The sequence below is a fragment of the Rattus norvegicus genome, chromosome 3, assembly GCF_021556685.1.
Source record: "Rattus norvegicus strain SHRSP/BbbUtx chromosome 3, alternate assembly SHRSP_T2T, whole genome shotgun sequence".
In the NCBI taxonomy this organism is placed as follows: Eukaryota; Metazoa; Chordata; class Mammalia; order Rodentia; family Muridae; genus Rattus; species Rattus norvegicus.
Window position 1 is genome coordinate 144967499 of NC_141536.1, and position 22306 is coordinate 144989804.

The 22306-nt window shown below is 51.1% G+C and overlaps 1 protein-coding gene across 52 annotated transcripts in view; it reads left to right on the forward strand.

Moving 5' to 3' along the window:
* The window catches only part of Epb41l1 (erythrocyte membrane protein band 4.1-like 1), a 123070-nt gene that overhangs the window by 73331 nt on the left and 27433 nt on the right, over positions 1–22306 (forward strand). For 16 of the 52 annotated variants that reach the window (XM_087654064.1, XM_087654063.1, XM_087654080.1 and 13 more), the window contains 12 exon segments: positions 691–855; positions 1598–1702; positions 2227–2269; positions 5431–5506; positions 9730–9948; positions 12017–12104; positions 12588–12740; positions 15309–15406; positions 15629–15804; positions 17175–17323; positions 18217–18252; positions 20413–20595. In XM_087654064.1, coding sequence (XP_087510190.1) covers positions 691–855; positions 1598–1702; positions 2227–2269; positions 5431–5506; positions 9730–9948; positions 12017–12104; positions 12588–12740; positions 15309–15406; positions 15629–15804; positions 17175–17323; positions 18217–18252; positions 20413–20595 — 1491 coding nt within the window. 52 annotated transcript variants of the gene reach the window in all.

Below are 22306 nucleotides of genomic sequence, written 5' to 3' on the forward strand. Positions count from 1 at the left end.
TTTAATTTCTCAGTCCCAAGAGGGGAGGTGTTATCTCTCCCATTTTATGCTGAGAGGATCTGTGGCTCAGCGCGGGGAACCGTTACCCAAAGCCACATACAAAGCCAGGGGTGGAGGTGAGACCCAGAACGTGACCCTTTCCAGGTTAGTCTCCTGCCTTCGACTCAAGCTTGGCAAACCCAGCGAGACCTTGACAAAGCACATCCCCTGAGAACTACAGAAGACTGAGGGGCTCACTGAGCCCTTCGTTTATGCCTCCCTAATTTGTGACACAGAGGAGCAAGGACTTGGCCACAGTCATGGAGGGGGCCAGCTCTTCCCTCCGTGGGATCACCAGTCCAGTCTTAGGCTAGACCTAGTGACAAGTAAGATGGGAGAGACCAGACAGATGGACAGATGTCCTGATGAGTCACTCACTGTTCTAGGGAGAGGACAGGGCAGCTTGGTGCTGACTTCAGGTCTCTGGGCTGCTGCTCTCTGCAGAGGCTGTCCACGGTAGCAGTAGCCGCAGGAAGACGCAGACGCCTCAGCTCACACGGAAACATCAGATCCCTAGCATTCTACACCAACCCGTTTATAACCCATGGTCACCCTGAGGGTCGTAGAAGGTGACACTTCTTATTTTAGGGGTATCTTGGCCTCAGCCACCCAGTTGTTTCGAATCCACTGACTTCTTGCTTGGCCCCACAGAGCCTAGATATGGAGGAAAAGGATTACTGTGAGGCTGATGGCCTGTCGGAGAGGACTACGCCCAGTAAGGCCCAGAAGTCACCCCAGAAGATTGCCAAGAAGTTCAAGAGTGCCACCTGCCGCGTCACCCTGCTTGATGCCTCTGAGTACGAGTGTGAGGTGGAGGTAGGGAACGCCCAGCACCATATGCCCTGCCCCAGGCTGGCTGGCCTCAGCGCAGGCTCACTCCTGTGTGTCCTGAGTCCAAGCCAAACCACAGGAGGACCCACTGTGCTGTCCAGAGCGATGGCTTGGCCTGGCACTCCCTGGTACAGATGGTGACACCGAGGTCCAGAAAGGGTCATTACTATTGTAAACCGGATTAAGACTCAGCACAGACTGGCATCAGGAAAAGGTGTCTCGGGGTGTCTGTGCCTTGGTAAAATGTCACCGTTTTAAGGATTGATATGCAGGGCTGACTATAAAAGGATAGTCCCACAGTGATTCTGAGTTCCGTGTTATCTCCTGAACCCCACTCCCACCCCTGCCTCTGTCTCATGTCATTTGAGGGCATCTTCTCTTTCTTCTGCCCACAAACCTTAGGACTTTGGTTTTCAGATGCTTCTCTTGATTTCTGTGAAGCAGAAATCCCAGCTTGCTCCAGGCAGAAATCCCAGCATGCTCCAGGCAGAAATTCCAGCATGCTTCAGGCAGGTCCATGGTCTAGGAAGCCCCTGGCAGGGCTTATAAGAGACCTAGATGGGACATTATAGACCCAGAGAGCAGAGCCTGTGGCAGGAGTGCTGAGGTCCTGCCCAGCTGAGGGGAGGCTTGTGGGGACTCTTGCTTTGTCCAGTGGAACCTGGGTCAGCTCCCAGCCACACCAGCAGGTCCACGGGCCTCACAATAGCTCTTCTTTCTTCCTCAGAAGCACGGCCGGGGCCAGGTGCTGTTTGACCTGGTCTGTGAGCACCTTAACCTCCTCGAGAAGGACTACTTCGGTCTGACCTTCTGCGATGCCGACAGCCAGAAGGTGCCCGGCTGGGAGCCTGCTGTGGTGGGTGGGCAGGGAGGCTTCTATAGACCTGACTGTATGTATCCTCCAGCTTCCCCCAGACTTTCAGTAGGCATCTCCTGTTTCTACATTAGCAGCCCCAACCTCTCACAGGTCTCTGGCCCAGCTCCCTGCCCCAGTCTTTCCTAAGGTCTTCCCAAATGGGTAGCTGGAGAGCTATGATGTAGTTGCATGGGTTCCCTGAATAACAGAGAAGTCCCTATCCAATGTCTTCTTCTGCCCTAGTGGGGGGCTGCCTGACTTTCCTTCTAGTTATAGATGCAGTAATTGGTCACTGTGGCTATCTCAGGATCAGCCCTGATACCATGTCTAAACCCCACTGGGAATCCAGGCTTCATTCCTTAGTGCCAAGTAAATGGATCCAGGCAATGGATCCATGAGAGTCTGTGGCTGGCCACTTCTGGATAAGTCGTCTCTCCTGGTTCCACTCTGCCCACTCCTTGATCTAACTTCTAAAGAACAACTCTTCTATTCTCTTCCAGAATTGGCTGGACCCCTCCAAGGAAATCAAGAAACAGATCCGGAGTGAGTGTTTGCTTGTGGCTGGTGTGCGAGGATGGGTGGGCGTCTCTGTACTCCTCTGTCATTCCTGGCAGGTCTGAGAGAAGGCAGGGTAGGAGTAATGTAACATTACGTCATAGGTAACACGCCTGAGGCCCAGAGAATACAAGCGGCAGTAAGAGCCACACAGCCAATTAGTAAAGAAACCATAAATGCATTCAGGAAAACAGCTCTGTGGAGTCTTCCAGAAACAGGGGACAGACAGATGACCTGGAAACAGCCAGCCTTCTGTCCAGGGATTGGATAGTAACTAACAGCCCTTAGCCCAGGTCCAGAGAGTGGTAGCTACTTACCCAAGGCCACAGAGCCAAGTGCTGGCTCAGCCCATCATGAGCCCTGGCTTTTGTTTTGTTCTCATTTCAATGCCTCTGGAGGAGGGAGATGAGTGGGTCAGCAGCCTGTCATTTCTGGAAAGAAGGATCGTGTTGGGAGGGGTGAGAAGGCTTTCAAATAGAGGAAAGATGAGGTTTTTAGCCTTAGCAAATGGGCCTGCAGTAGGTGGAGACCTGGGGCCTCCATCCCACCTTGGTTATGTTTGGCCTCTTCCTGGTGGGATTCCCTGGTCCCCTGGCTGGGAAGCTGTAGTCGAGTCTGTTGCTATGACAGCAGTAGTTGGCCTATGGAAGCCAGCTGACTCTACAGGAGGGGGCTTGAGGAGCTTTTCCTGTTGGTTCCTGACAGTTGGAGACAAAGAGGAAGGCACATAAGCAAAGCATGCTTCTGTGGGTCAGCAGGCTTTTAGGTCTGAATTTTAGGCTGTCTTCTAGCAGTGCCTGTCCTGCTGGGAGGCCAGCCTTTCATGCCTTGAAAGAATTGGAACGGATACAGGCAGCCAAGTGTGTAGAGTTAATAAAGACCAGTAGCCTGGAAAAGAGAGGCAGGCAGGTCTGTTGACAACGCCCTAGGGTTACTGCCCAGAGTGAGCCTGGAGGTCCCGCCCACCTGTCTGGGCACATGGACTGTTGCTCCTGTGACAGCTCAAGCTGTGGCCCTCACACCTCGTAGCCTTGAGCCTTAGGAAACTCCTCCTCTACAGGACAGGGGAATCTCCTTATTAGGTAAAGTGTTTACAGCTCAAGCATGAGGACCTGAGTTCAGATTCACAGCATGCATTTGTGACATGGGTGGATTCTAGGGGCCTGCTGTCCAGCCAGTCTAGCCACATTGATAAGCTCCAAGTTCAGTGAGAGACTAGCATCAGAAAATTAGGTGAATTCAGTGACCCAGCATTCATGCTGTGCAAGGAGCACTACCCAGACTACATGTCATAAAGGAAAGAGGGAGGACTTAAGGGGGGGGGCGTGCAGGGTGTGAGGGGGTGGTGATTCGTGAGATCACGATACACTGTGCATGTGTATGAAATTGTCGAGAGTAAGTAGTGCTGGAGGGACGGCTCAGTGGTTAAAAGCACTTGATGCTCTTGCACGGGACCTGGGGAAGCCTCCCAGCACCCACCATCTGTAACTCCAGTTCCAGGGGGGAAATCTGGCACCCCCTTCTGGCTTCTGCAGGCACTGCATATACATGGTGCACTCGACATGCAGGCAAAACTCTTTATGTGTTGAATAAAAATAAATAAATCTTTAAAAAATAATAATAAGATAGAGAACATTAGAGGAAGACACGCCACATCAACCTCTGGTCTCCATAGTACATGAACAAGGTCAAAACACACACACACACACACACACACACACACACACACACACACACCCCTCCTCTGTTAGAGCTTTGCCTCTGTCCCCATGTCTGAAATGCCCACCTACTCATCACAGTCCTTTCCTTTGGGACCCCAGGGGAGCGGTTTTGCCTCCTTTCTGTACTTGGTCACTTCCCCTCACCCTTGTATCCCGGTCTTCTGAGATGCTGTCCCTTCCCTCAAGCCTCGAGATCTGTCAGCTGATACACTTCAGGCCATGCCTCTGAGGCTCTGCTTCTTCTTGGCAAGTGGACCAGCCCTTCCTGCCTTAGCTGGAGTGGCAGCAAAGTGACACACATTTAGACATCACCAGGCACAGCTGTTGTCCTCTTCTGGACACAGTGCTTGAATGCGAATTCTAGCTCAATGCCTACTTCTTGCGTTTCAGAAACTCTTTCGTGTCTCGGTTTCCTCACTGTAAAGCGGGGTCATGATAGCAGGGCCCCGGAGTTGCTGTGAGAATGAAGTGAACTGCCATGTGTGTGACACAGCAGTGCTGCCCGGGGACACTCGGTGTGCACTGGCTCTGAGTACTCCTATTTGCTGACTCTGCTGTCCTCCCTGAGACAGAGCCTGTGTCCTTGGAGGCCTTCCTCAGGAGTCTTTGTGACTAAGAACCTGGGCTCTGGGGTCAGGTGACCAGAGTTTGGAAACCTGCTCTTTGTCACCAATTAGCTGACTGGCCCTTAAAATCTTTGTCTATGAGAAAGAAACGGGTTGGAAAGGTAGCTCGCTGACAGAGTACTTGCCTGGCAGGCTCAAGGCCCAGCCTTGATCCTGAGTGCTGCAAAAAACCTGCAGCGAAACAGAACAGCAGCAAAATTAACCAACCAACCAATCAGCAAAAACAGCACTCTCGGGTGATTATGAAATCTAAATTCCTATGCTGTAGATAGACGTGATCACCTTGTTGCTTGGGTTTCCATGTTTATCTCAGGGAAGGCTTCTTTTCTTTTTATCTTCTTTCCAATTGTTGACTCACAACTCCTCTCTCTCTCTCTCTCTCTCTCTCTCTCTCTCTCTGTGTGTGTGTGTGTGTGTGTGTGTGTGTGTGTGTGTGTGTGTGAGAGAGAGAGAGACAGAGAGAGAGAGACACAGAGAGAGACAGGAAGAGAGAGACAGAGAGACAGAGACAGACAGAGACAGACAGAGACAGAGAAACAGAGAGACAGAGATAGAGACGGGTGGAGGGATGGCTCAACACACACATGGAGGTCAGAGGATGCTCTCAGGGATTTCTCCTTCCACTGTGGGTTCCAGGGACTGATCTCAGGTCATCAAGCTTGGGCCTCCGTTTCCCTGTTTATCAAATGGAAATGATGTTCCAGGAGCGGGAAATCTATGGAAGTTTGCTCACAGGGTATTGCATCTGAGGCAGCCACTAGGTTGATGAGGCCTCTCTGACATCTCCTCCTTTTCCTCTTAGGTAGCCCCTGGAATTTTGCCTTCACAGTGAAGTTCTACCCTCCTGACCCAGCCCAGCTGACAGAAGACATCACAAGGTGAGGATTGTGAAGAGGGGTAGTGTGCTGCTGGTCCTGGCACTGTGAGTGCAGCCGAGCGTGCTGGCCCTGGGAGACGAAGGATGCATGTGATGAGACTAGCAAATGTGGATGCCTTTCCCAGCCAGAGCAGCTCAGGAAAGCAGAGGATATGAGGAAAACAGGACCAAAATGCAGAGGTCAGTGGAGCTGACCTTCCCCTCAGAGACGATGTTAGAGAGTTCCCCTGGATCCGTGTGTCTTTAAAAGGACAGATGTATCTAATGTTGCGTGGCTGGCAGCGTGGTTAATCAGGTAAAGGCCCTTGCTGCACAAACCTGGCACCTTGACTTCAACCCCTGGAAGCCATGTGAAGACAGGAGAAAAACAATTCCAAAGCCATCAATTAAAATGGTTGCTGTGAGGCTCTAAGAAATCTCTAACCTATGGGAACTGGGCTTAAAAGTTGAGTGACATTAAATATTTTAGATATTTATGTTTGAAAAAAACCACACATTTTACATCTTGACATCGAATATGAAACCCAGTGGGAACCTTTCTTGGGCCAGGCGACCTGGCAGGCTTAAGTCTAATGCTCTGGGTGGAACGCCAGTCTGTGGTATTGAGAAGGAGGGACAACAGGCTTTGTGTGTGGGAATTTGATGTCCTCTGTGCAGGTCAGACATGTGGAGGTGGAAGGAAGCATGTGAGCCCCATGGAGACTCAGGTGGCCTGAGAATCGGCCGGTGGGACTAAGCAAGCATCCTTCAGGGTACAGCTTGCATGGGCTTGCCCTGCCTCTGGAAAGCAGGACAGGGAGAAGTCCCTGTCTGTAAGTCCTGTCAGGGACAGGGACTCATCACACGATATTCTTCTGCTCTGGCACCGTGCACACTGTGGGCCTTAGACACCCACAGGAAGCCGAGGACTTGAGCTTTCTGCAGCGGGAGGGGCTGCTAAGCTGTCCTTGCTGCTTCCACTGGGTCCTTTTCTTTTTTCTTCTTTCTTTTGTTAGGGTACTAGGGATTGGATCTAGGGCCTTGTGCATGTTAGACAAGCCCTGTACACAAGCTATATCCCCAACTCTCTTTTTATTAAAAAATTATTATTTATTATTTTATTTTAATGTTTGTGTGAGGTGTGTGTAGCTGCCTGTAGAGGCCAGAAGTGGGTGTTAGATCTCCTGGGTCTAGCATTTCAGGCAGTTGCGAATGACCCTGCATGGGTTATGGGAACAGAACACAGGTCCTCTGGAACAGCAGTATATGTTCCTAACCACGGAGCGTCTTCCCAGTGCCACTTCTTAAGAAGTTTTGAAACAGCCTCAGTAAGCTTCCTGGGCTGGCTTTGAACTTCTGATCCCTTCATGTCAGTCTCCTTAGCCTGAAGTTATAGGCCTGTACCACCAGGCCTGGATACCAGGTCCACTGTTAATGCCTGATACCCCCACAGGCTAGACAGTATACCAAGTTTCTAGATGCTGTCTCTGGCCTTGGGAGAGACAACAGATGTTTCTGAAATAGAGCAGGTCCCAGGCTTTGGCCTCATTAGCTCCACTCTGTGCCCTAAGATCAGCTTGGGGCCAAGGTGACAGCAGCCATATCCTAACCATAGCTTTAGACCAGCATAGCTACCAGAATGTGTCTTCTCTGTGCCAGACCCTGGGCATGGGGCTTCCAGGGACACCAGGAGGAAGGCTGGCCCTGTCCAGCACAGATGGCTCCAGAAGGTAGGTTTGTAAGAGCAGCTGATTTAAGTCAAAAATAGTGAGGCCCCAAATAAACTGGTCAAAATGACAAATTGATTGAAATGAAGGATTGGCCAGAGCGTTGGCAATGATCTTTGAATTTTTAGAATCTTGAACAAATGTCACAGGCCCATGCTGGACTCCCGTGATGTGTGAGCGGCTGCACATCCTGAGCCTGTGCACACACTGACACTGCATGTGACTGTTACTGGCTTTCGTTCTGACTTTGAAACAATGTCACAGAGCCCTGAACATTCTACCAAGTCAAAGTGACTTTGAAGGAAGAGACAGTTAGTGAAGAATTGACAAAACCCAGCAGAAAAGGGCAAGGAGACACTGCTGGCTGAAGAAGTGGCCCAAGTCTTACCTCAGTGAACAGAACTGCGGGAGTGGCTACAAAACGGCTTAAACAGTAAAACCATCCAACTGTGAATGTAGGCTGCAGAAGGTCTCAGCCTGGCAGCTGGAAGTGTTTCCTTAGACCTGTTCGGTTAGTAAATAATTCCCTTAGGGCTGGAGGCAGAAGAAAGTTTGAGGAAAGGGCCAGCAAGGTGGTTCGGTGGCAAAAGTGCTTGCCACCAAGCCTGATTACCTGAGCTCAATCCCCAGCATCCAAGTGTTAGAGGGAGAGAACCTTCTCTGCGACAGGCACATGACTCCTTCCCTTCATATACTCTCATTCCCTCTCCCTCTCCCTCTCCCTCTTCCTCTCCCTCACTCCCACCCCTGTGCACGTCTCATGGGATCAATGTAGAAAAACCGTTGATAAACAGGTCCACCAGGGCTGTGGGATGTAGTACACAGGGTAAGGTACACGTGGAGAGTTGAGTGCTAACATGGAGACCTCTTCTAAGTTACATCACTGGGTATGACAACGAGCTCTGGAAACAGCATAGCATTTGGTCCTTTTTGTATATTAAAGAAGCCATCAGTTAAAGCCATTTGCATTTCTGTGTTTACGGAGCAGAAGTGTCTAGAACACTGGTGGCCTTGGAGAGTGAATGACCCTCAGGAGGAAATTCAGAGAGACTGCTGAAGTTTCCTCCCCTCCCCCCATCTGAGAAAACATTAACTTGCACAGTCAGGGGATGCAGCTCAGTTGGTGGAGTGCTTGCCTAGTATGCAGGGAGCCCTGGGTTCCGTCCCCAGCATTGCATACGTCAGTCAGGTGTGGTGGTCCATGCCATTATTCCATACTCCGGAGGCGGAGTCTGAGTCTGAGGCCAGGTGAGTTATGCAGTGATACCTTTTAAAAGAGAAAGCACAGAGCATATTAGATTTCATAATTAAAACTACATGACAGGGGGTTGGGGACTTAGCTCAGTGGTCGAGCACTTGCCTAGCAACCATAAGGCCCTGGGTTCAATTCTCAGCTCCGGGGAAAAAAAAAACAAAAAACAAAAAAACTACATGACAGCCTGGCATAGTGGTGCACACCTATAATCCCAGCACTTATAAGGTGGAGGCAGGAGGATTTATTTCAAGAACAGCCTGGGCTATATAATGAGTTCCAGGCCAACCTGAGACTCTTGAAACCAACTAACTGGGGTACAGAGATGGCTCAGTGGGTAAAGTTCTTGCACACAAGTGTGTCCCCAGAACTGATGTGTAAGGGCAGCTGTAGTAATGCGTGTCTGTAACCCCTGTACCCCTGTGGTACGATGGGAGGTAGAGACAGCAGAAGCCTCACATGTCCCACAGACAGCTCTCTTGCTGTACACAAGAGTGAACAACAAGAAGAGCCTGCCTCACACAAGGCAGTAGGCAAGATCACCAGTCAAGATTACTCCCTGGGACTGGAGAGATGGCTCAGTGGTTAAGAACACTTGTTGCGGGCTGGGGATTTAGCTCAGTGGTAGAGCGCTTACCTAGGAAGCGCAAGGCCCTGGGTTCGGTCCCCAGCTCCGAAAAAAAAAGAACCAAAAAAACAAAACAAAACAAAACAAAACACTTGTTGCTCTTACAGAGAACCTAGGTTCAATTCCCAGAGCCCACATTGCGCCTCACTACCATTCATAACTTTAGTAATGAGGTATCTGACATCCTCTTCAGACCTCCACAGACACCAAGCCTGTACGTTGTACACATACATACACACGGGCAAAACACTCATTCACATACAGTAAAATAAATAACTCTTAAAAATTGTTCTCTGGCTTCCACGTGCACACGGTGGCATGTGTGCCCTTGCCAAACAAACCAGTCAACAAAGCAAACTACAAGTCATTTTCCCCCTGAGGGACAAACTAGTAGTAAGTCCCAGTGAGCTTGAAAATGGGTTATAAATCTCAAATAGAAAAAAATATTCCTCAAATTCAGAAATGAACACAAATGGCATGTCTCAAAACCTGTTCCTAAGACACAGCCACTCATCAGCCATGAAATATAAGTGTCTGTGGGTGCCATTTTCCAATGAGCTGATTTTACTTGGTTCCAGTAGCCAGGTCTGGGCCACCTGGAGGATAGAGCCAATGCCCGCCTCGTTCCCTGTCTCCAGGTACTACCTGTGCCTGCAGCTGAGGGCAGACATCATCACGGGCCGCCTGCCTTGCTCCTTCGTCACGCACGCCCTGCTGGGCTCCTACGCTGTGCAGGCTGAACTGGGTGACCATGATACCGAGGAGCACGTGGGCAACTATGTCAGCGAGCTCCGCTTTGCCCCAAACCAGACCCGGGAGCTGGAGGAGAGGATCATGGAGCTGCACAAGACATACAGGTGAGCAAGCCTGGCCCGGCTGGCCGACATATGCCACCTGGCACTGCTCCCAACCCGAGGTGCCCAGGAACAGGTCACGCCCATGGGTGGGAATAACTGGGACCATCTGTGTGATGCTAAGTAACCACTTGGATCTCCTCTTCTTGAGTTGCTGTGTGGGTCAAACTCCCTGTCCTGAGCCTGTGGGGATCAGTTCTTCTGTGACTCAGAGATATAACAATGGCGGCATATCTCTGGGTAAGGGGCCCTGATGCAGATGCCAGCCTGACTGTGCCACTTCGTAACCAGGGGATGTTGACAGGGCATTTCACGTACCCGTGCTTCGGTGTGTTCATCCGTTCAGCTTGGTGCTGGTCAGCACGCCCCATGGAGCTGTGAGGGAGGCTCCACAGCCGACATTAAAGACATTGCCACATGTGGGCCGAGGGTTGCTCTCCGCCGATTGGGGCGTTTGTTCTGTCGATCGCGCACTTCGTTGAGTTGTTGATTGCGCGTTTGTTCTGGAGTTAGAAGATAATTGGCCAGATGTGCGATTGTCGGCTCGTGCCTGAACCTCTGAGCTCCGTTCTCACCTATAAATACACAGATGGGGATGCTGCGTACGGCTCAGCCTGCTCAGCCGTTGCTATCTGGAATAGCAGAAGCCCCCATGCAGGATCGCAAGCCTCCTTGGGCTGCAGGGCAGCACTGAGAGCCCATAACACCCCTGAGCATTGCAGCAGTGGGAGTGCACTCCGCTGCCACTTGTCAGTGCCTGCTCTGCAGAGAAGGCTGCCCACCCGGGACCAGACTGATCTGCAGGGTCCTTTTAAGCTGGAAGTGCTTTGGGCTCTAAGCTCAAGGTTGCTATGGGCACATTCTAAGGGGTACGGTGCCACACATCCAGGAAAGACTCTGGTGGTATTAACTCATCTCTGTGTGCTGTAAGCTGCATCTGAAGAGGAAGATCATAGCTGGGTGTGATGGGTGCTGGGTCAAAGATGGCCAATACATGCTACTGGAAATTTGCACACCATCATGGCTGGGTTCTTACTGACTACATGGAATCGTGTGGATCAGGACACAAATAATCAAGGCTACTTGGACATTGGATGAGGGTGCCCTGCCTGGCATCCGCCGCTCATGCCTGTTCTAGATAGCAAGGTGCCCAGGGGATTTGTAAGATCCATAATTCATAGACAGACAGATCAATATGAGCTTGGTCAGGGCCAGCAGCAATAAATCTTTGAACTTAAAGCACATCAACATCTGGCATCTGAATCCCACACAGAAGCTCCAAGGTGGACAGGGCAGAGGAAACGGCAGCCAGAGAAGGTGAGAGACAGATTTGCCTTTGAAACACAGCTCCGCAGCCACATTGCCTAGTGTTAAATTCAGACACCACTGTTACTTACTGGTGGTGTGCTCTTCGGCAAGCTAATGAATCCCACCCACCAGCAATGGCTGCCTCGTCTGAGAGTAGTACCTCAGAGTGTGTAGGCTGAGTGGCCGCAGATAGGCCGAGTGTATGGAACAGTTAAAAGCACCGTGATGTGTGCAGTGAGTGTTACCCTCGGCCTGAGCTCCCTGGCAGCCAGAGCAAAGACGGAAACTCCATCCCTGATACAACTCTTACGAAAGGAATCTGAGGACCTGTGTCTTAAGGGAGATTAATCAGCATCTGACTCTAAACTGTCCTCTGAGGGAGGTGAATAAGAGCCTTTGGATGATTCTCAGGAATGCTCTCTTCATAAGTGGGCTTCCAGTCATGAGAAGCAAGTTCTATAAACTTTATACTTACTTTGGTAGAAACCGGGACAAAAATCCTGACTCCCAGTTTAATCAACCCTTAATCAAGGGTTAATCAACCCTTGTCTGCTTCCTGAACAAAACAGACTGGATCTGAGTGTTGCCGGGTTGATGGACTGAAGTGGAGGAGCTCAGTCCTGTCCTGAGAGCAGAGGGGAGGGTCTCGGGCAAAGCTCAGCCACTATCTTTTTGGAATGGCCGTTACTGACGGTGATACCTACAGCTGGTCGATTGCAGCCTGGGCCTTTGCCATGGCCCACAACCATCTTTCTTTCCTCAGGGGCATGACCCCAGGCGAGGCAGAGATCCACTTCCTGGAGAATGCCAAGAAGCTCTCCATGTATGGAGTTGATCTGCACCATGCTAAGGTACTGCCGAGCTCCAGCAAGCCCTGGCCTGAGGTGGTTCCTGGGAAACTATAGCCCTCAAAGCTGGTGTTTGGACCGTTTCGTCTCCAACTTGCAACTTTTTGGGGTTCTCATTTCTCAAAGTTCATAGCCTTTTATCCTCAGACCTTTGCCATCTCCCCCGTGGATTCAGTTCCCTCACAAACCTGTTTGTGCCACCACTAGATTGGGTGCACATGAGAGACAGTCTGAGGCCTTAGCTTAGTTTTGTCACGCTGGTGTGTGGCCCATGGCCTGACTCGAGTATGTTCCTAAATATGTGTTGAGTGGATGCATGATCAAGTGGCTGAAGAGTGGGTGGTCAATCAGGTGAGGTGAGGGCGGGAACAACTAGATGACCATGGGGATTAGTCAAGGGACTCCATCTACCCCGAGAGCTCAGGGTGGTGGCAGGCTGCCCCTGCCTGGCTCTAGAACTCCCATTCTGTGCTCTTTCTTGTGCAGGACTCTGAGGGCATCGATATCATGCTAGGTGTCTGTGCCAATGGCCTGCTCATCTACCGGGACCGCCTGAGAATCAACCGTTTTGCCTGGCCCAAGATTCTCAAGATCTCCTACAAGAGGAGTAACTTCTACATCAAGATCCGTCCTGGGGAGGTGAGCCAGACCCAAACCTCTCTCTCCTCACTCACCCCCCACACTCCAGGGGTGGCTGAACCTAATAGAGTGGACCCCAGCAGCTGGCCTGGGTTTTTCCTACCCAGGAACAAGAACGAAATTCTGGGGCTCATGGAAGATGGATCTCCTTCTCTGTACATGTGACTTCATATATATATATTGTATGTGTGTGCATGTGCACTCGTTTACATGTTCATGCATGCACATGCACATACACATGTACTATGGTTCACAGAGGCCAGAGGTCAGGTCATGTAGACATTTTGCTGTAGTCAGTTTTTCCATTGCACCATTATTGGTCCTAGGGATAGGACTGGAATTATCAGTCTGAGTGACAAGTGCCTTTTCTTCTGAGCCATCTCGCCAGCCCTGGACATACGCTTTTCAGCAACGTGTGTGCATGTGAGCATGTTTTCTCACACATATACTTTATGAGGAAAAATAAAATGACAAACACATGAATTCAGGCTACACGGAAAAGTCAGTGCATGTCTGTGTGCATGCACAGATTTGCCTGCACGCAGTAGTTCAGTGTGTCTGCACACCAAGACACACACAGGTGTGTGATGGTGGCACACAGTATGGACACAGAGGCATGGATCTACGCCTCTTCCCTTTAATTGCACAGTCCCCTCAAATGCCCTTCTGATTCTCCTGCTGGACTAACCATGACCCACCTGGCACCTCTCACCAGCCACAGCAGCAAACCTGTAAATCAGGTCGTGCCAACCCCTGCCATCTCACCTCCAACACACGCCAACCTGCTGTCACTGTAACAAAATACCTGATGTAATCTGACTATCTCGAGGAAAGGTTTGTTTGGATTCACAGTTGGGGAGGTTTAGTCCGTGTCTGATTAGCCCATGGCTTTGGGCTCATGGAGAAGCAGCACACTGTGGCAGGAGGGCATATGTGGCCATGCCACGGTTGTGAGGGCATACCCCAATGTCCTAAAAACTCCAGTACGCCCCACTTCTTAAAGACTTCCTACACCTTCCAAATGCACCACACTGGGCTAAGTGTTTAACACCTTCACCTTTGTTGACACTGAAGATCCCAGCTACAGCGTAGCCCTGGCCTTCTGGTCTCAGCACAAAGCTCATGTGACTGGAGAGCAGTCCTTTCTCTGAACGTTCACCCCAAGCCTGCCCAGCAAAGCCTTCATTCCTCTCAGCCCTTACCCATATCTGCAATGATCTCATTGATTTTGTCCTCTGTGTGTGTGTATGTGTATGTGTGTGTGTGCGCACGCGCGCGCATGAGTGCATGTGTGTGGTGTACATGAGTGTATATGGTATATGGGTGTGTTATTTGTGGTTCTATACATCAGTGTATGTGGTGTGTATGATTGTATATCAGTGTGTGTGCGGTGTGTATATGAGTATATATGTGTGGTTGTACATAAGTATATGTGTGTGGTTGTACATGAGTATTTGTATGTATGTGTGTGCTGTATACATGAGTGTGTATATAGGTGTGTGCATCTGTGTGGTGTATATGGTGTGAACATGAGTGTGTAAGGAGTATGGCATATACATGAGTGTGAGTGATGTGTACGTGAGTGTGTGTATGGTGTGTGGTTGTATGTGACTGTGTATATGTGTGTGGATGTACATGAGTGTATGTGTTATTGTACACAAGTGTGTGTGGTGTGTACATGAGTGTGTATGTGGTTATACATGTGCGTGGGTGGTGTGTACATGAGTGTGTATGTGTGTGGTTGTAACGAATGTGTGGTATGTACATAAGTATGTGTGTGTGATTGTACATGAGTATGTGTGTTGTGTGTAGTATGTGCATGAGTGTGTTTATTGTGCGGTATGTACATGAGTGTGTATGTGGTTATACATGTGTGTGGGTGGTGTGTACATGAGTGTGCATGTGGTTATACATGTATGTGGGTGATGTGTACATGAGTGTGTGTGGTATGTTCATGAGTATGTGGTTGTACATGTGTGTGATTGTACATGAGTATGTGTGTTGTGTGTAGTATTACATGAGTGTGTTTATTGTGTGGTGTGTACATGAGTGTGTATGTAATTGTATATGAGTGTGTGACTGTACGTGTGTGTGTGTGTGTGTGTGTGTCTGTGCAGATGGAGGTGCAAGGCTGATTGAGGATGACTCAGTCATTCTTCCACTGTATTCAGTGAGGGGGTCTCTCTGCCAAAGCCAGCACTCACCAGTGTGTCTGGTCTGGCTGGGCAGATTGCTCTGGGAGCCTCCTTCTTCCTCTTCTGGGCCTGCCACGCCCTCCTGCCTTTTATCTAAGTTCTGAGGAATTGAACTCAGATCTTCAAGGTCATAAGGCAAGCACTTTACCCTGGAGCCTTCTCCCTAGCCATGTTTAGTTATTTTGAGACTTCCTAGGATCTTCTGTGTTGATCCCTCCCGTGTCCAGTACAGGGCCTGTCGTAGAAAAGGGCTCGGTCCACCCCGTTTACATGCATGAACTGGCAGAAATCACCCCTGGCTGAGGAGGGGGTGAGCAGGTGGGCTGGTGTGTGGCCCAGGCCCCTCCTCTAACCCTCCCTATTGACTTCTCAGTATGAGCAGTTCGAGAGCACCATCGGCTTCAAGCTCCCTAACCACCGCTCAGCCAAGCGGCTGTGGAAGGTCTGCATTGAGCACCATACATTCTTCCGGTGAGTGGAATGAGGGGGTAGGATAAGAGAGGCCATGAAGGGTCAGGGGAGCCGGAAGTGGGTTAGCACAGAGGCCAGCCCCACCTTTCCCTAAGTCTCCCCTTTTGGGTCCATGAAGTATCATAGTTGGTGGGACACTGGATAAAAGCCTGCTGTTGTCCGACCCTGGGCCTGACGATGAAAGTTTGGTTCCTACTCCTCATCTGCATTACTCTCTTGTAGGCTGGTGTCTCCAGAGCCCCCACCCAAGGGCTTTCTGGTGATGGGCTCCAAGTTCCGGTACAGTGGGAGGACCCAGGCACAGACTCGCCAAGCCAGTGCCCTTATCGACAGGCCCGCACCCTTCTTTGAGCGTTCTTCCAGCAAACGATACACCATGTCCCGGAGCCTTGATGGAGGTATGGCTCAGGCTGGAGCTGGAGTAAGAGCGGTCCTCAGGGGAGGCAAGGGACACGGCGGGTTCTCCAGAGGAGACAGACAGCAGTAGTTGTGGTGGACACTCCCACACCAGACATGCTGATCCACAAGCACCATTGCTCCTGGGCAGTGCTGAGTCAGGTTTGTCCCATGGGGATGCGACACACACTTTCAGGACTTCTCTGGGCTATGACTTAATAGAGTTCCGGGCCATCTGATGTTCTGGGCCTCTAACCAGGAAGTTCTGCAGCACACAGGTTGGATTGGACCAGGAGAGTGACATCACATGGTTTGCATGAAGCAAGAGCACCTGACCTGGGCCTGGCCTTTCCTACAGGCCCCACTCCTGAGACAGGGAAAAATGGGACCTAGATTGAAGGGAAGGTAGCGACAGAGGTTAGCCCAGAGCTGGGGGAGCGTGTTGGGGGAACAGAAGCCTCCTGGACTATAGTCCTGGAGGTAAGGGACACCTACAGAACCTTCCCCTCTTGAAGCCTCAACTTAGCAAGTGGAGGTGGCAATTCCAAGGCTGATCCCCAACACAGAACAATGCAAATCAAGCTAGGCAGAGGGAAATAGCTCTGAAATGTCATCATGGCAAAGAGATTGGCATCTCTTTCTAATAGAGGCCAACCCCCAGGTTCTAGTTGTTTTCATGAAGGTTTTTTTTTTTTCAGCCTTTTTTCTACTAAGACTCAGTCTGCAACACTTTGGTTGTACTCAGTGCTCGGTGCAGGCTTTAAGCCCGTTCTCCTTGTATTCAGAAAAGGATTTTAGGGTTGTAGCGGGAGAGATGGACATTAAGGACTCCCTTTGGATTCCCGTTGATTTATTCAGAAGGTAAACCATTTGTAACCTTCTGCTGCTGGGTAAAAGCTAATGCCTTGCTCTTGCTAGATATGACACGTGAGACTTGCAACAGGGACCGCAACCCAAACGGCAATGCTTGCTTGACCAGCACAGGTGGAAGGCTCGCTCTGGGCCAGACACTCTCCTACGTAGGTTGTTAGTTTATTTGGTCCTCAGTTCATCTTTCTGGCACAGATACTACTTACTTACTAATAAGGAAACTGCAGCCCAGAGGGGTTGTGTAACTTACCCACTGTCACACAGCCAGGAAGGATTGGATTTGAGATGCAAAGCCAGACTCTGCTGTGGTAGAGATTAGGAAGGAACCCAAGGCTGGGGAGTAGCTTTGTGACTTCCTGCCGTGGTCCAGGGTGTGCAGTGGGTTGCCGTGGGGAGGAGTTGTCTCTGTGGCTGACGTGGCCAGGCGGTGGCGGGACTGGCTTTCTGACTGTGTACGGGGAGCTGCCTCACACAGTCACTCTGCCACCTCTGCCCACTTTAGCTGAGTTCTCCCGCCCTGCCTCAGTCAGTGAGAATCACGATGCAGGGCCTGACGGCGACAAGCGGGAAGATGATGCCGAGTCAGGGGGACGTCGATCAGAGGCCGAAGAAGGAGAGGTCAGGACCCCCACTAAGATCAAGGAGCTGAAGGTAGGTGCCTACTGGGGTGCCATGTTCTCTGTTGCCCCAGGGGACCAGGGGGGTGTGTGTGACCTGAGGTACAGATGTAGCCTGGGCCTTCGCAGGTCCTAATTGTATTCAGGCACCCTTGGTGTGGGTCACCTCGGACAGGACCTTGGACTGTACCCCCAGACACGCAGAGTGGGGTTAGGGGTGGAGATGGGTGTGCTGCCCCCTTTTTGCCCAGCTTCCCTGGGTTGAGGGTGCTGACCTCCTAGGAGACTCAGACACCCTCTTCCTTAACTCCTTGTCTCGCCTTTAACTGTTGTCTGGCTCTGTGTCTCCTCTCCTCCCCTGAGCATGACCAGGTCACCAAAACCCTCAGTGTGGAGTATTAATGTGTCCTTTCCTGCAGCCTCACCCTTGCTGTGGACACCCACACCCCAGAGTATAGATGTACATGTTCCCCCAGAGTCCCCCAGAGATAGACTCAGGCACAGGCATGATGATAGCGTGTTCACACGCACAGGCTTGACCACATGCAAGCTAGGTGTGGCGTCCTTGGCATTGCTGAACAGCCCTTTTCTGTCATGTAGTTGTCATGTTAATACAGGTCCCCTAAACATGCCCTCAGGGCTGGAAGCAGTGGGGAAACCCCAGACACATTTCTACCCCTGAGCGTGCCTCTGCCCACGAGGCTTCTAGTCCCCCAGCCCTTCCTTTGCCTTCCTGGGATAGCTACCTGCTTCCTGCCCTTTATGTTCCACGGTCCACCTATGGGCAGCCTCGGAGTTTCCCTAGCCTGTACTGAATGATGGGACTGGGTGTGAGTGCACAGGGCTACTCTGATGGCTGGAGTGGTGTCTCTTATCTGTTTGTCCTACTGACCCTGCTGGTTCCTTTCCCTCCCGCTATCCCACCAGCCGGAGCAGGAAACCACGCCAAGACACAAGCAGGAGGTACTGCATGGACCCGTGTCCCCCCTGCCCCCACCCCTAGCCATTGGAGTCTCAGTTCATTTGTCCCCATCCCATCCCTGGCTCCCCTTCAGCTTCGTGTTTGCCCTCCTTCCACACCCTCTTCTGTTATCTTCCTTTCTGGTCACCACCCTCCTCATTAAGTTCATGTCTTCAACTCCCAGGTCAGATTCTAGTCCCATCCACGTGCGGTACCCACCACCCAGTGTCCCTGTCACTGGGCCTGGTAATCTACGCTTGCCCCCACCCGACTTGCACCCACCAACTCTGTTCATCCATTTAGCTCCTCCCTCGACTCATCCCTCTCTTCCTTAGCATCACCCCCCACACACATTCCTACCTTCTCTGTGTGCTTTGTACCTCTTGACAACCAGATGTGAGGGTGGGGCCTGGGTGGGGAAGGAGGAGCATTTGCTCAGTCAGACCCGAGTCCCACTGCCCTCTGGAGTGAGCTGCGGTGCCTCCCTGGAAACCTCCTCTCCTCTCTTCCTGTTCTCCGCTTCCATCGACTTCTGCCTTCCACCCCACCTCTTGTTCCCTTTCATAGCACCCAGATCTCTCTGGACCGGTCAGTACAAGAGAGGCAGTTTATTCTTATGGAGAGCAGGCCAGAGTCAGAGCCTGTCATGGTATCTTGTGATCCGGGCTTCAGCCCAGCTCCTCTACTGACTTTGAGTCTTAGAAAGACTTCGTGGGCTCTGATCTCCAGCTACACCATAGGGCAGGCGCATTACCTGTGACTCCAGCTATCCCTGTCTTAATCTTGTACCAGGCCTTGATACTCACCCCTTGGTATCTCCAAAGCCTTTAAGCTCTAGGAATCCCAGGACCCAACAGTTGCCTTTTGGGGAGCACAACTCACTCCCAAGGCCAGCAGGCCCATTTGGGATCACCTCCTCTTAAGACCCACTCACCGTTGAGGCCTGTTCTCAAGCTCCGGGCAAAGTCCGCTGAGTTTGACCTCTCAGATAGACACTGTCTGTGGCCAGCCTAGCCTGGGAGAGAGGCCTGAGGTCCAAGCAGGAGAAGGCAGAAGCCTCAGTTGGATTGGATTTCTTCCTGGGAAGGTTTGAGAGCAACTGAGTGATTCTCAGATGCCAGAGATGAGTCCAGGGGAAGATTCTAGCCTTCCCCAGGGGCAAGATGGTCTTCCAGGTGGTTCCCTCAAACAGCCTTGTAGCCTTTGGGCTGCCCACCCACTTCTCTCTGACCCAGAAGCAAGCAGGTGACCAGCATTGGCAGCTCTCGATGGCTCCTCCTCACTGGGCCCGAGCACACTCCTCCTTCTGAACACTGGCATGGACTCACACGTCAGAGATTAATTAGGGGCACACTGGACTCCAGCTCTACCTGCCTTATTCCTGTGCTAAGCCTTGAAGCTCCTCTCTCCTCTTCCTAGTCTCAGATTTCTTGCCCCAACACTAACTTCACTCCCACCTTAGCATCCTGGTCTCTCTGACGTACCTGACTCTTTCTTCTCTGAGAGAGTCAGTACTCAGAAGGTTCTAGGTGATGGAGAAGGCAGTAGCTCATGGCAGAGAATGCCATATAATCTCCCTCTGGTCCCAAGTAAGGGAAGAGGGCCCATTTTTCTAAATGGTCCAGCCTAGGCACATTTTTATCCCAGGCTTTCATCAGGCCTAAGCAGTTGGATGGGGCCTCAGAGGAGCCTGGACTGACCATACTATTAAGTACAGTGGTCTGAGTCTTGACCAGAGGTAGGAGCCACCATTCAAGAGGGTTCTGGAAGCCAGCGAGCCAGTGCAGCTCAGTGCAGACCAGGGATGTCTCGCCTTGGTACATGCTGCCTACTGTGCCTGGACCATAAGCAGGAGAGTCCATTCCTGACTCTGCCTGTGCTCAGAGGACAGTGGGAGCTGACCCAGACCTGAGGGTTCAGTGGAGTTGAATGTTCTTGGATAAGGGGAACGGGGGAAGAAAGAGCATGACATCATCCAGGCTCTCCATGCCCCTGGTCAGGACACCCCTTGGAGTTCATTGTCTTTGCTTCCTTGACACCTTGGACTGTTGTGAGGACAATGTAGGGGTGGGTAGTGGAGGGTGGTGATGGATGGTGTTCTTCCTGTGTCGTCTTCTCATGGTTTATCATCTTGCACCTCTGCCGTCTCCTCTCATGCCTAGTTCCTGGACAAGCCAGAGGACGTCTTGTTGAAGCACCAGGCCAGCATCAATGAACTCAAGAGGACCCTGAAGGAGCCCAATAGCAAACTGATCCACCGGGATCGAGACTGGGAGCGGGAGCGCAGGCTGCCCTCATCACCCGCCTCCCCCTCTCCCAAGGGCACCCCTGAGAAAGCCAGTGAGGTAGGTATCATGCTGTGGCCCTTGACAGGGACCTTGAGTGAAGAGACACAGGGTGGGGTGGGGGGCTAACTATATGTTTACATTTATCTTCCACACAAATATGTGTCCCCTTGTTGCTTCCAGACTGGTGGATGGGGAGGCAGGTTAGGCTGAGAAAGTCAAACCCACTCACCACTGGGTCCTAGAGACCATCTTAAAACATCAAAAACTCACGTTAGCTTGTTGGCATTCCCCTTCAGTCAAGCAAAGAAAATGGGGGAACTGGTGTTTGTTCTGAGACCCCGTGTGGGACCCACTGAATCAGCTGTTTACCAGGGGAGTTCCAGGAAAGCAGCCTTTTAAACAAGTCCCCCCTCCAAGTCTCTTTGCATATTCAACTTTAAAAACCATAGAAACCCTACCCAGGAGCCAGCCCCTTTGGGGCTTATGTCCAAGTACAGGGAGAGCATGGTCCCTCTTGGAAGGATTCTCAAAGTTCACCAAAGTGGTAAGTCCACTCTACAAGCCCGACTGCTCCTGAGACTTTTCTAGAAGGACCCCATGTGTCCTCCCCTCCCGGGTGGAAAGCGTGGGGCTGTTTTCTTAGTTGAGAAAGATGAAGATAGAATTTGGGGAAGTCCCATATCTACACCCCAAGCCATTAGCACTTGCTGAATCTTGGCAGGATTTACCCCAGCTTCGATGTAGGCATCTTCTTCTCAAGCTACCATTCACTGATCACCAGACTGATCGTGGTCTAGTCTTAGGCTCCTGGTTCCATTACCTGTCAGCTGGAGGACTCTGAGCTTGTTACTTAATCTCTCCGAGGTACTGTTAGGTGTGTAAGGATGTTTATAAAGGTCAGATGAAATGCCGGGGGAGGAACCACATGGCCACCATACTGTCTGATATGAAATACTGGGTGTTCCTTATGGAGTCCCAGGACTGTGCCTTGCAGAACTCCAAATCCAAGCTGGAAGGGCCCTGGGAACCCTCTCTGTTCAAAGGCTGCCTTTTACTGAGACCCAGAGACAAAGACCGACTCGGCATGGTGGCTGCATTTCTTGTATTCCATGAGTCATTGTGCGTGTCTTTAGTTCACAGCTGACTTGAGGAGAGACCAGATCGTGTGCAGAGCAGGCGAAGAGCCAGCTGTGTGAGCTTTCTCTCCGGTGCTTTGAAAATTGGTGATGCAGCCATGATTTAATTCATAGAGTGTTTGATTGAACTGGTACTTGCCGTGGTCTGAGCTCACCAGATAACAGAGGACTTGTCTTGTGAGGCATAAAAGTAACACATCTGGGATTCCATGGCTGCCAACATTACACAATCAGGATTGTTTTTGGGACCTTGAGGCCTGGTACTCTAGAAAGGAGACAAGTTTCTGCACCTACTAGCAGAGGCGACAAACTTACACATTATGACATGACGTTGTCACCTGTGCATGTCTTGACTGACCTTTGTAGTTACCCAGGATGCACATGGTCCCAAGGCTGTAGATTGGGCAAGCCCGTCTTCTGAGAGCTTCTGAGGTCCCAGCACAACCAAGACTCAGACTGGTCTATGGGTTTGGTGTAGTGAGCTGTACACAGCTCTCTCCTCCTGACTGCTCATTCCCTCGGGAAAGACTTGGCCAGAGTGACTGTAACAGTCCTGAGATGGACCAGGTCTTGGCCTGGGTGCAATTGAAGTGTGATGGAGAAGCTACCCAAAGGGTGAGATGGCCGCAGAG